The following is a 12,899-nucleotide window of genomic DNA, read 5'->3' as shown; positions in this document are numbered from 1 at the left end:
TGGCAGTACTGCGATATTGGGCACAGCCAAATCATCAACAAAATCTTTAGAAAAATAACAATAGTAACATATTGCACACCATCGGTCACTATATACGTCGATCTTGCAAATTCGAATAATTATTCTTATAAATCTGATAATAATAAAGTCGAATAATTATTCTTATAGTTAAATATTGTAATAATCTTATAAGAATCGTTAGGAAAATATCATCGTCATTCCCTTTACTTTCACTGCTTTTGACATCAGCTGGAATAAGCTCATTATAAGTGTCCAAAATGTCAGAGTTATCTTTAAAATCATCAAAAAAGAAACTATTACATTTATCGGACGCCATTTTTCAGTACTCCCTGTTTAGCATAGCAACGGTTTTAAGATGGTTTTCTGAGGGTTAAAGACTTCTATTGGCTAAACTGACTTCAGATTCAGAAAGATCACTCTTTGATTGGTCAAGATGCACATGTTACAGAAATCGTTACCAATATTATAAATTCAGTTAGTGCAACTTCAAAGTCGGATAACACAACTTTGTGATTTGCGAATTAACCATGGTTTCCGTGACCGCGACCCAAATATGTTAAAACATCTATCCTTCATTTTTCGTGACGTCATTTTATCGTTGTCGGCCATCTTTATAGACAATTTTATCGTCAAAAACACGAAGCTTTTGCAATGAATTTTTGAAAACGATGCTTTTGTTTGCAATTTTTTTATTATAGTATCAAAACAACACCAAACAGTACTATTAAATAAAAGAATAACGATCGTTTTCTACAAATATGGCGGCTTTTTCATAAAGGAGCACATGTGCAAACGGCTTGATGACGTAAAAAAACGATGGATATGTTGGACAAAAAAGAACATGTTGTATTTTGGTCATGCACACTCATGAGAACAGCCCTAGTATCACGGCTTACCTGTTCTCCTTCTACTCCCATTATGGTCGGTATTGAAGGCCCACATATGTCAATGTCGAGCAAAGCTACAGATAGATTTTCATCTGTTGCCAAACCTCTAGCAAGATGAGCACTCACTGTGCTTTTTCCCACACCTCCTTTGCCAGAGAGCACCTACCAATTCAAATGCATCATGTAGAAAGAAAGCAAAAACAATCGAACAATTATCTGTTGCCGAGTGCTTCAAAAACGACCTTCTGGTATGCTAACAACAATTCCAACTCACTTCTCTCAAAAAATATACAAATAAATCGTGGACTTTAGAATTTAATGCTTCGCAAAAAATACTTAGTAAGAACCTTTTTCATTGGACAATTGGCCTGGCACCAAAGCATCAGAACCTATACCAAAAAATAGAATGTTACGGTCACAGAATGTTACGGCGATAATGGTTTCGACAAGTGAGGTATAAGAAAATATTAGGAATGAAAAACAAGAATTCTTTAGATTCACAATTATGAAAAACTATTTTATCTTTGACCAATTTTCGATTCGTAAAGCTGTCATAAAACAGATTTACAAAATGTTGTGCAAAATGACAGTATCTCTGAAAAAAGCTGGTGCATATAATCTAGCCAGCTGTAATAAGTTATATATATTTTTATTCAGCCACCAGAGAATGTATTTGTGAGCACAATACATTAAAGGTTCAATTCTAATATCCACCCATATGGCAGTATTTTCATGATTATGTTAGCTACCTTTGGCTAATGACAGGGCATAATTGAGAAGTTTTTGTACATGACCTTCGGAACACTGCAATCACAGTTAAAGGTTGACTTGTAACAAAATTCACATTACAGTTATTTGATATCAACAGATTCACCATGTCTTACTATGCTGTGTTGAAGGTGCAAAATATGTGGAAATGTGACTACAAGCTCTTAAAAGCTCAAAAACAAACAGTTAATCGCAGCCATCACGAAACCGCCATAGATAGGAATCCATTTTCAAAACGGCTCAATTGGGACGTAGTTGGACAAGATGGCTTCTGTTTACACTTTCATGCAATCTCATCGAAATATTTTCACAAATATACTTTACTCATTCAATAAAACCATGTCTATTGCCCTTACGTGTCAATTTCATCATAATTGTAACGCTGTTATTTGAGCACTGATATCTCAAAACCTACCGTAAAGATTCATTTAAGCCCTTGGCCCTTAGCTTAGCACCTTAGCTCGAAGGAGTGCATATCGTCCTCTGATGAACATGATGAGCCTGTTGGTCACCTGCGATTGTCGAAAAATGATGCAGAAACTGTTCGCGCAATTTGGCAGAAAGTATGGGTCACATGATCAGATTATGACTACATTATTAGACCAGGCTGAAACCATACTGTGAAGTAACGAGCATTTATATTTGATACAGGCCTTCCGGTAGAACCCGAAGTATTTGTCATAAACTAGTGCTACGAGACGTTTTATATCAAGCCTTTTATTGGCCTTTAATTTTACAAAATAACATCACGTGTCAAAACAACAAAACTGTTGGAGTACGTCAGCCAAATAAAGGGATTCCAAACTACAGCGTTTTTGTGATGGCTGTGATTAACTGTTTGCTTGTAATCACATTTCCACATAGTTTGCACCTACAACACAGCAGAGTAAGACATGGTGAATCTTCCGATACCAAATACCTGTAATGTGAATTTCGTTGCAAGTAAACCTTTAATGAAGATTTTATATCCAGGCATTGTCTCTGAGATATGTAAGTATTAAACCATGAAAGACAGTAACTAATTCTGTAAAGCGGATGCAGATGAGCTTTGACAAGTGTTAACAGTTGAAACTTTCAGTTTTAAATGTTAAAATATAGCCAATATGAATAAGTACAGATATGACACTATCTTTTAAGAGTCGCATGTGAATGTTTGGCTTTCCAGCACTGAATGCACGCATACAACCAAATTATCCAAGCAAACATAAAACTGAAAGGCTGGCAGATTAGTACTCTTTTTCCTGTGTCACACTGCACCAAGAGGGCGGATAGGATACTTATTGATGGCTAGCTAATCTATAGAAAACAACAATTGATAGCAACAATAGCAAATGTGCTATTAAACCCAAAACATAATCAATTTATACAGCTATACAAAAATTGCCATCTAATCACCAAAGTGAAAAAATGGTTGCACTTACTAAAATTTTGTGTTTAATACCGCTGAATTTGTCATTGATGAGCTGTATGGCAGGATCCACAGGAGCAGGTTTGGCACTAGCGCATATCTGTTGGTTTGGACAGCCTTGACAAGCGGATGCTTTGCCAGCTTCTGTACTGTCCGTACCAGGACAATGCTCAGGAGGAGCCTCTGTAATTGACACAGGAGAATAGCAGATACTGAATTAAATTGAAAAGCAATAACAGAACAATGGTGAGAGAACCTATGATCGACTGAGACACCAACGCCCTTACATTAATAGTCTAATATTTTGAGATAAGCTTCAAATTTCTGTTCTCGTTGATCAGACTAAAAACTATAACCATTTTTATAATTGTTCATAGATATTATTTGCCTCTCACAGCGAGATGTTGAGAAAAAATGAAGTACATAAATTTTGCTAATCTTTTAAATAAGTTGTAAAAATCTTAGATCGCTACCTTACAGTGTTATTCGACTGATGATAGAGCAGCGGTTTTCAACCTGTAGAGTTCAAATGAGGATTTGCAGGGGAGGGCAAAAAGGCCACACGAAATGTGAGGTTTTCGCCTGTATTAATGTGTACAACTTGTCATTGTACAGATTTTTTCCATAGGTACTTACTTATTATTTGGTTTTACTATAATGGTCGTTAGAGATGATTTTTGTGGTGATTTACGCATGTCATGTAATTGAAAGGCATCATAAAATTAGTAATACACTGTCATTTTATAGTCCGTGTTCTTGAACATAATATCTTTAATATGAAACAATCCATAAAAATGAATCCCGAACCAAAGAACACTAAAAAAATTAATCCAGTGATAATTTTTTTTGATTTGACTGAAATGGTTGCAGCAATAATTGAAAAACATCAATGCATTTTTTGTAATGAGGTTCCATCAGCCGTATTTATGAAAATAAAAAAGCTGAAACGCTAACTTGATAGCAAGAATCCAGGCTTCCTCGACAGCCAGTTTTTTAAATGCAAAATGGATGGTGTAAAAAAGCCATCTGAAATTTCCACATAAATATTTGGCATGAATATGGTAATTACACAATATATAAAGGTAAATCAATACAAGACATAGATGAAATTTCATTTATTTGTCATTCAATTAGAAACAAAAACATATGTTACACAAAATATACATATTATTTCATAAATAAATAAAGCTTTGGTTATGTTTAGCTTCTATAAGATAATAACATCCTTTCGAGTTATAAGGTACGGTTTTAAAAGATTAGCAAAAGTGCAGCTACCGAGGTCTACAAACGGTAATACTTTTACAGGTGACGTCGCCGGAGTGTAAAGCCTGGTTCCCATATCGATTGCGAGACTCCGGCGGTAAAGCTTGGTTGCCATATGACAGCGCAATTATCGTGCGCGGCCCAGTGATCGTGCGCAATGCATTGCTTGAGCTACGATGCAGTGTTTCCATAGCGCGCGTAGGCGCAATGCTTGCATTGGACAGGATGGGTAATTTCCTTACTTTTTCGTATGGGAGACCGATTTCTTCGGAAAACAACTCTCTGTTGCGACCTTGCGCTGTCATATGGAAACCAGGCTTACTCTTTCATACAGGAGACCGATTTCTTCAGAAAACAGCCCTCTGTTTGAATTGTGGGATATGTTGAAAAGGTCGAGCGGTGTATTGTGGAATACATCATCGCGCGCACTCGTCGCAAGGATCCAATCTGTTGGGTCCTTGCGATCGGCGTACGCACATTGCGCGATCGTCGTGTGTTGACGTTTCCACATCACAGCCGGCCTACGCACGACGTCATGCGCCTTGTTGCGCACCTTGCGCTGTCATTTGGAAACCAGGCTTTACTTGTGCAGCAAAACGCTTGCGACGTTAGACTCGGTGGCATCTGTTCACATATAAGCTGCATCGCTAAACATAATCACATAATCAAATAAAATGTTCGCTCACCACACCATTTCTATAATGGTGGCCTTCACCTGAACAGTGCATTTTGGGAAGGTTTAGCCTGCGGCGTTTTGCAAAATTTGCACAGCTCTAAAGCCTGGTTTCCATATACGTCGCGAAGCACCAGCTATAGCACCCCAGGCTATTAGCGGTGAAATGGGAATCTACGTGCCGGTTATCACTGAGGATCGCCGGTAGTTGCCGGCGGCATCGCAATAGTTTAGCGCTGTTCAAATTTCACTAAAGGCCGCAGGCTAAACCTTCCCGAAATGCACTGTACGGGTAAAGGTCACCATTATAGAAACGGCATGGCTAGCGAACATTTTACAGTGCACCTTCGGGATACGATTACTCTGATATACGATTTTTTCACCTTAAGAAGTTGAAGAGTGTGATATCTGCACCTCGCTATACGAATTTTATTTCACGATATGATTTTGAGAAAAGTTTCGCCCGAGGCAAAATTTGGCGGTCAGTGTGCTCATAACGCACGTCGAAATAACAAAGACGTCGAAATAACAAAGACGCCGAAATACGGTTCAACGAAAACATTTTAAGAACGTTTGGAAGAGAGACGATGACCGACTTCTCTCAGGTCAGCATTCCGCGTGGGAGCGCCCGTATTGTTAATATTGTCAAGGAATATGGTCGCAACCAATCAACATATGCAGTTATTATTAAAACACGAACTCTAATAAAGCAAGCACAAGGAGGAGCTTACAACTGACGATTTGAAGGGGTTGGAAAGCCATGCACGCGATCAGCATTCAAGAGGAGCAACCCTTTAGTATGGGCGAGGGCCGAGGAAGTAGAAGATACAGAAAAACCTACATCGGCTGAAATATTTCAAGTGTTTAATTTGCTGATGTGGACTGGTACATAAAACTGCGTGTGTAATGTATATCATTGTTTATCTTTTTTGTGTGGCATGTTTCATTCATTTCATTTTATGTTATATTTCATTTTGTTTTATTTTCGTTTAACCATGTTTTTGCAGTCGGGCCTGTTCTCTACTACGTAAATACAATTCATCGCATGTATGTAACTCACATATAACTAGCTACTCAAGATAGTTGACGCATCTACATTACTTTCTGGAACTTGCTAAAGCCCTGTCCTTTAGGGTATAAATACGTACAAACTTTGTATGTATGGTTACATTAATACTTGTGCACATTTCATACAAGACAAACTACTGTACCACCTTTTCTGAGTCCTTTTACAAGCATTAGCTAGCTAGGAATTTTCTGCATTGCACCAGCAATTTTTTCTTTTAAACCAGTACAAAAATTGGACAGGAATGAACAACTTATTTTAGCCTGCTAAAAAAATTCCAATTCATTATGTATTAAATTTATTTTCTAGTGTTCAACAACATAATTAGCATTGATACATTTTTGCTTCCTCTCTGCTTTACTCACTACATGTACCAGCTAAAGCCACGTTACTCCAAAGGTATGTACGTCCTGTATAGCAAAAAAAATTTCATTTTTCTTTTCGGTAGCCATTGAATGGTCAAGTGTGCGAGAGGCCGCTTTCGATAACTGCATTGCTTGGCCTTACTTATTGAATTAGGTTGAAAAAGGTTTCAACCAGACACGCTAATTTTTATAGTGAAAGTGAAGATAGGAACTGCCGAATGATGAAAGTTTGTGATAAAAAGTTGAAATTCAGTGAAATAGTTCAAAATACATACTAAAACTTAGTTTTAAGTCTGGGTTTGGCAAACTAAACTAAGTAAATTCAAAGTTCATGTTATGCGTACCTTTTGAAGGTAAGAACTCCTTACCGTACGTACTGCATTTAGTACACACATTATAATTTTGCATTTTATTGCAGATCATAACCATTAAAATACACTAAATACAATACAAGTACTGTGAGTAACTATAATTACTAAAGTTAACATACTATTTTGTTGCTAATTGTCAATATGTACACACTTTTTATAAAATTTTGACGATTTTTACAAGGGGATGTTTGCATTGTACAATTACAATGGTTTCTATACCCCTACATACAAATTTTTCACTACACGATGCCAACCCTGGAACGGATCAACATTGTATCTCGAGGGTGCACTGTATTTTATTACGCGATTACCCTACAGGATGAATTTATTCGCCGAGTTATATTTCGCGAAAATTGCCATTTCATGCACATTCGCGGATTAATTTAATAGCGGCTGAAAACTGTCACTCTCTATGAAGAGTTAACTCTATTACGTCTAGCAATAAAGTTAACCCTACGCATGCGCACATTGCGTGTTTCGTTTTCTATTTAGCTTACAACTACATGTACGGGTCAATCGTGCTAAGCTATAAATTTGTTGCTGCGTTCAGAGGTTTTCACGAATATTCCTAGATTTGGAAGCCTTTGATGAACCAACAATTTGTGGAAAGTAATGAGTTTTTCACATTTACTAAATTAGTTGAATTGTACTTTGGTTCTTCGGTAAAACGCAATATTTATTTTTTCCATTTCTACCGCTTCATTACTTGTTATAGTGTGAGAGAGAGATTTTTCATCATACACGGAAGCCCAATGATTGCAAGGGTGGTAGATGTCATTCTTAGAAGATCACCAATCATTCAAGGAGGTCTTGAAATTGAGGTAGAATTGACCGCAGCTGCTAACGAGGAGAATATATGTTTTAAAAAAGGAACAAAAACGCCTTTACGAGCACAAATATTTGGCCAACTGGCAAAACTTCGCAATAGTAAGCCACGAGGAGAGTTCTGATGATAACTTCCTTACCAGTCATGTAGTAGCAAGAGAATCGACTTTAACATCTACCCAAGACAGTGACAGCGACAGAGCTGCTATTACCAAAATAACTAGTCAGAGAGCACCATTACACGTTAGTATTCACTTATCAAGAGCACCAGTTTAATTTTATTGCTAGACGACCGCCATATGGACTAAACTGTTTATATTTACTCCATTCATCGTTTGTAAAATTTTATTTGTATTTGAAATATTTCATTTGTACACTCAAGTTTGTAATAAATTATAATATATCTATACATGAAATAAAATAGATAATTTAATCATGTTTGCTGCAGCGATATCAAGGAGTTGTTGTCGATGAAGGGGTCTAGGTTGACCGGTCGCTTCTCTGCCAAGATTCCTGCCTTGATGAATATTACTACTTGTCTCTAGTTTTCGTAATCGGAGTAGGTTGTTTCATTCTCAATCTGCAGTAAACAAAAAAGAAAAAATATTAACAAGTGTTAAGGAAGTACAAAAACAATAGCTGAAGTATTTAATGAAAGCGATCAGTTTTTAAACAAAAAGATTAACTAATGCAGTTCATTATGGAAAAACGTATCTGCACTGCAAATCAAATACATACCATAATGTCCAGATCAAAATCATGATCGTCCTCAACTTCGGTATTAGAGATTGATGGAGTTGATTTCAATGTAAAAAGACTAGGAGAGATTTTTTGCAACGACCAAGCCATGCAGAATAACTTGTGAAAACCTTGAATAATTTTGTAAAGTTTGATGCAATGGCAATAAAACTCGAAGCCCGGCGATGATTTTAAAGAAGTTGTGGAACTCGGCTACGTTTAGTACTTCTGCCTAGCGGCTATTTTTGCGATAACGCCATTCTGCATATCTTGTGACAACATTGAATAATTTTGTAAAGAAATGTGATGCATCGGCAATGGTGTCAGCTCAAAGCCCAAGCAACGATTTTAAAAATGTTTTGGAACTCAACTATGTTTAGTATTTATATTAAAAACTAGCCGCTAGGCTAGTTTTCGTCTCCAATTTAATCTGATGCAGTAGTTATTCTTTCTTGTGATCAGAAATAGAGCTAATTATTTCACGGGATTTAATAATTCGCGGAATTGACTGTTCGCGAAATCGCGAATTTTCATAACCAACGAATATTTTTCATCTTGTAGGGTATGTTTAGTCATGCAGCTTGTGTGTAAACATATGCCACCGAGCCTAACGTCGCAAACGTTTTGCCGCGCAAGTTACTGCCGGATTCTCACAATCGATATGGGAACCATTGCGCAACTACCAGCGGTCCTCGGCGTTACCCGGCACGTAGGTTCCCTTTTCACCGCTAATAGCCTGTCGCCGGTGCTTTGCGTCGTATATGGGAACAAGGCTTTAGAAACTAATATGTGCACATTTTAAACACAGTATTTTTAAACTGAAAACAACTCTATTTGGGTAATAATTTCTAACGAAAGCAGTTGCAAACTACAAATATAACACGAACGCATCATTCACAAACGTGACTTTCCTAGCCACATAACATGGTCATTAGCCTAATAAAAGTCGGTAATCAATGGCTTTTCCAACAGATACTATATTGCAGAAAAACAACAGTGTGACAAGTAACTTCATCAATTTATGTAGCCTACAAATAAATAATGTTCTAATACAACTACATGTACAAACATTTCAAATAATCCAATAACGTCTCTGTATGCAGCAATCGGTTTGCAATATAGTCTTAAACTTAGTGGCTATTTGAAGCATCAGCAATCTGATGTTTTGCTAAAACGTATGTCTACGAAGTATTTGAAAATTGTTTAAAATTTCAAAGGAAAATTGAATGAGAAACTGAAATTATGCAATCGTCAAAAGATATTCCTTCAAATATTGGGTACCAGTTAATTTTAATGGAAGACACAGCTTACTCTATTCCTACTTCTAAAAACGTAAAATTTAACACCTTATTAAAAGGAGAACATGATTGTACTCAATGGGAACGATAAAATGCCCGTGCCTACCCATGTTTATTTATTGTTCTTCAAGAATATGCAGTGAACTAATTTCCATCAAGCAATTAAATGGCGTCACCAACGTGGTATAACTGGATGGGATAAAGAGATGTAGTCGAAAAACTAATGGTCGAAACCGTTGTTGCCGACAGGCTATTTGTCGAATTCGTAGACTATTAGTCGAAGTTTAAGACTATTTGTCGAATTCATAGACTATTTGTCGAAATCTAAGACTATCGGTCGAAATAATCAAACACTTTCGCGAAAAATGTTATTTTTTTAAGAGAGCACAACTCTAAGTACAAACAAACCGATTGCAGTTACAGTACTGCCATATCTTCTGATTTTGGTAGTTGCTAGTTAATCTGATTATTAGGATTGTGGCTCATTAAAATTGTGTTGAATCAATGTGTACTAGCAACACTCTTGTTGCATCTACAGCTGCAAAATGTGCAGTAGGCGACTCTCCCTTGCATCAATAATACTTACTGAACATGAGGAAATAGCATCAGCTGTACTCCATGTATGCTGTGATAGTATAAGTACTCAATGCATATACACTGCATGGTTGTGAAATGCTCACTACTGCATTGCTGCAATGTTATTGCAACTTATTTTACATCTTGTCATCTTTAAGGACTTATCAATCTACCGTAATCAATCTACCGTAAAAGATAAATATAGAGAAAGTGTGAAGAGCTGTTGAGCATTGGTTTCAAATGCTCAACAAACTCAAACAAGGGGAAAGTGTAAACCCTGGAATGACTTTCCAGTGGTTTGAGCCAAAATCTATTAATAGCTGGCTCTTTTCTTTGTGTTGAAGATAAAGTTTATTAATAAAATTATTAAGCGTACCTCTTTCATAATTATTAATACATGTTTTGATAGCACAGCATACAATATGATAATATTATTTGTTTACAGCGGGACAAATTCCTCATCATCAATTATGCATTTTGATCCAGGACCTAATGACTTTAACAACAGTGACACTGATGATACGTAAGTCAATATAAATATAATTATTATTAGTACTAACCATACAATAAATATGACAGAAAAATCTATCGCTTCTTTAATAAATTATCAATACGACAATGAGTGGTTCTCATATACTAACTACACAATAATATACATGTATGTGGGATTCACTAATCAATTATATATAAAAGAAAAATGTCTTAAGGCACAAAATTTCTATATCGATTCAAACTATGGAATTATTGTCCAGCATCGATTGAGATGAACATCTACGTAGTCTTGCTATCAGGTGGTACCAAAAACATCCGAGAAATCAACGAAGAGCAGAACTGAAACAGAAATAAAAACACCATGTATCATTCCCATGTGTTATATGTTCATGGCGGTAATGCAATGCAGTTATCTCGCCTCACATGTTTGCGATTCTGGTGTTGGTTTATAGAAAGATAACCATAACTAACATTTACTTTTCTAGTGTGGTGAACTATGAGGTTTATCCAGCTGGGAGCATGCAGCAAGGAGATATACTTGTGTCATTAAATGGGTACAGCTACGTCGTCAATAAAATTTACAAAAAATGGATGGTAGAAAGAGAGTCTATTGGATTTGTAGCAAACGAAAAGAATGCAGAGCCAAAGTTAACCAGAGTGACAGTTTTGAATCTGCATACAATGCATCCGGCTTACACACGTGTCTATCACAAGAATACCTACAAGAGCAAACTGCTTTAATAACTAAGATAAGAGGAGTAATGTTAGAAGCACTCAATCTCATTAATAATCCTCAAAACTTATTTAATGTGATGTTTGGCTGAAGCTTTTCATACTGAATATTAGCCTATAAAAAGCTGTACATGACTCTGACTGATATAACAGATTAAAGATGAAACAAAACTGAAACCTTTCTCAAGTGCTACCTCGATAGTAGACAACAACTTGAAAGAATTTATGACAAAATGTGCAACCAGCAGTAGTCTTTCAAGATCAAATTTAATTAGGATGGCCAATAAAATAAGAGAGAGAAACAGACCAAAACATTCGAAGTCAAAAGATTTCGAGGCGAGTCAGCCTAAAAGTTTATCATACATAATTTAAATATTGAATTAAGATAACCGGCCTTAATTAAAAAAATTGATTATAATCTTATTGAGTGTACTGCTGTTTGGAAAACCTAACTTCACTTGTGCTTTAACTTTGCAATAGAGGTTGGTAATCTAAACATCTTATATGGTAATCCAACTGTGACACAAATATCAAAACAGTATCTAAAATATTTTTAGCTTATACTTGATGCCATACCAAAAAACTTCTTGCGGGTGGACATTTAAACTGATGGCGAAAGGCACTTAATAGTTTCCACTGACACTCAGCTAGATCAACTAAAGAAATTTAAAACTCTGTATTTGGATGGAACCTTCAAGCGCGGGAAAAGGTCTTTTGAGCAGCTGCTAACGATAAACGCCTTCCTAAGACAGGGATGCTTCAGCAAACAAGTGCCACTTTTATACGTATTGATGTCAAAAAAAAAAGAAAATTGGATTATGTTCAGGTACAAATCTTTATAGAATATTTGTATTACAAGAGCCAATTTTCACCCAACCCTCCCTCTTTAAATGCTATCTCATTGTGTTATCAGTGCCATAATTTCTTTTCAGGTATTGAAAGACATTAAATAACGGCTAGCACCTGGTTTGAATGCAAAATATGCAATGGCTGACTATGAATTGGGTAAGTAAGTATTTGTTAACACTAATATTTGGAATGAACATTTAATTACACGGGCGTTCACATTGAAATGTTTCATAATGTAAAATAGGTTTGCTATGTTCACTCCAAATTAAATTTGTCACAAAAATTAAGCGGTTATATGTCCCACTTCAAAATATTATGGACACATTATCAAACATTAAAAAAAAATTTTAATTTTGTAAAACATTAAGCTGTCTCAGTATCACCATGCTGTGTAACTGGATGCATCTGTGAATAGTATAACGATTTGTGTTTAGTCAATGGTAACAATGGTGTTTCTCAATACAATGCCAATGAATATAAATAGAATATTTGTCTCCATTTTAGCACTGTAGAAAGCAGTCCATGAAGTGTTTGGGAAAGAGCTAGAGATGAGAGTTTGTCATTTTC

General features: G+C 36.1%; 1 protein-coding gene across 4 annotated transcripts in view; it reads right to left on the bottom strand.

Annotated features, from left to right (window-relative positions):
- LOC137402138 (cytosolic Fe-S cluster assembly factor NUBP1 homolog) overlaps nucleotides 1-9,877 on the bottom strand; it is a 62,355-nt gene extending 52,478 nt beyond the window's left edge. For all 4 annotated transcript variants that reach the window (XR_010979472.1, XM_068088609.1, XM_068088608.1 and 1 more), the window contains exons 1-3: nucleotides 9,790-9,877; nucleotides 3,098-3,267; nucleotides 918-1,070 (exon numbers count right to left, since the gene is read on the bottom strand). Coding sequence is in view for 3 of the 4 variants with exons in the window: in XM_068088609.1 (XP_067944710.1) it covers nucleotides 918-1,070; nucleotides 3,098-3,267; nucleotides 9,790-9,793 (327 nt within the window). In the remaining variant the exon portion in view is untranslated. The remainder of the gene's footprint in view (nucleotides 1-917; nucleotides 1,071-3,097; nucleotides 3,268-9,789) is intronic.
- Between the last annotated feature and the right edge of the window lie 3,022 nt (nucleotides 9,878-12,899).

This window comes from Watersipora subatra, chromosome 8, assembly GCF_963576615.1.
Source record: "Watersipora subatra chromosome 8, tzWatSuba1.1, whole genome shotgun sequence".
Classification (NCBI taxonomy): domain Eukaryota; kingdom Metazoa; phylum Bryozoa; class Gymnolaemata; order Cheilostomatida; family Watersiporidae; genus Watersipora; species Watersipora subatra.
The sequence above is the reverse complement of the archived record's forward strand: the minus strand, read 5'-3'. Positions and strand labels throughout refer to the sequence as shown.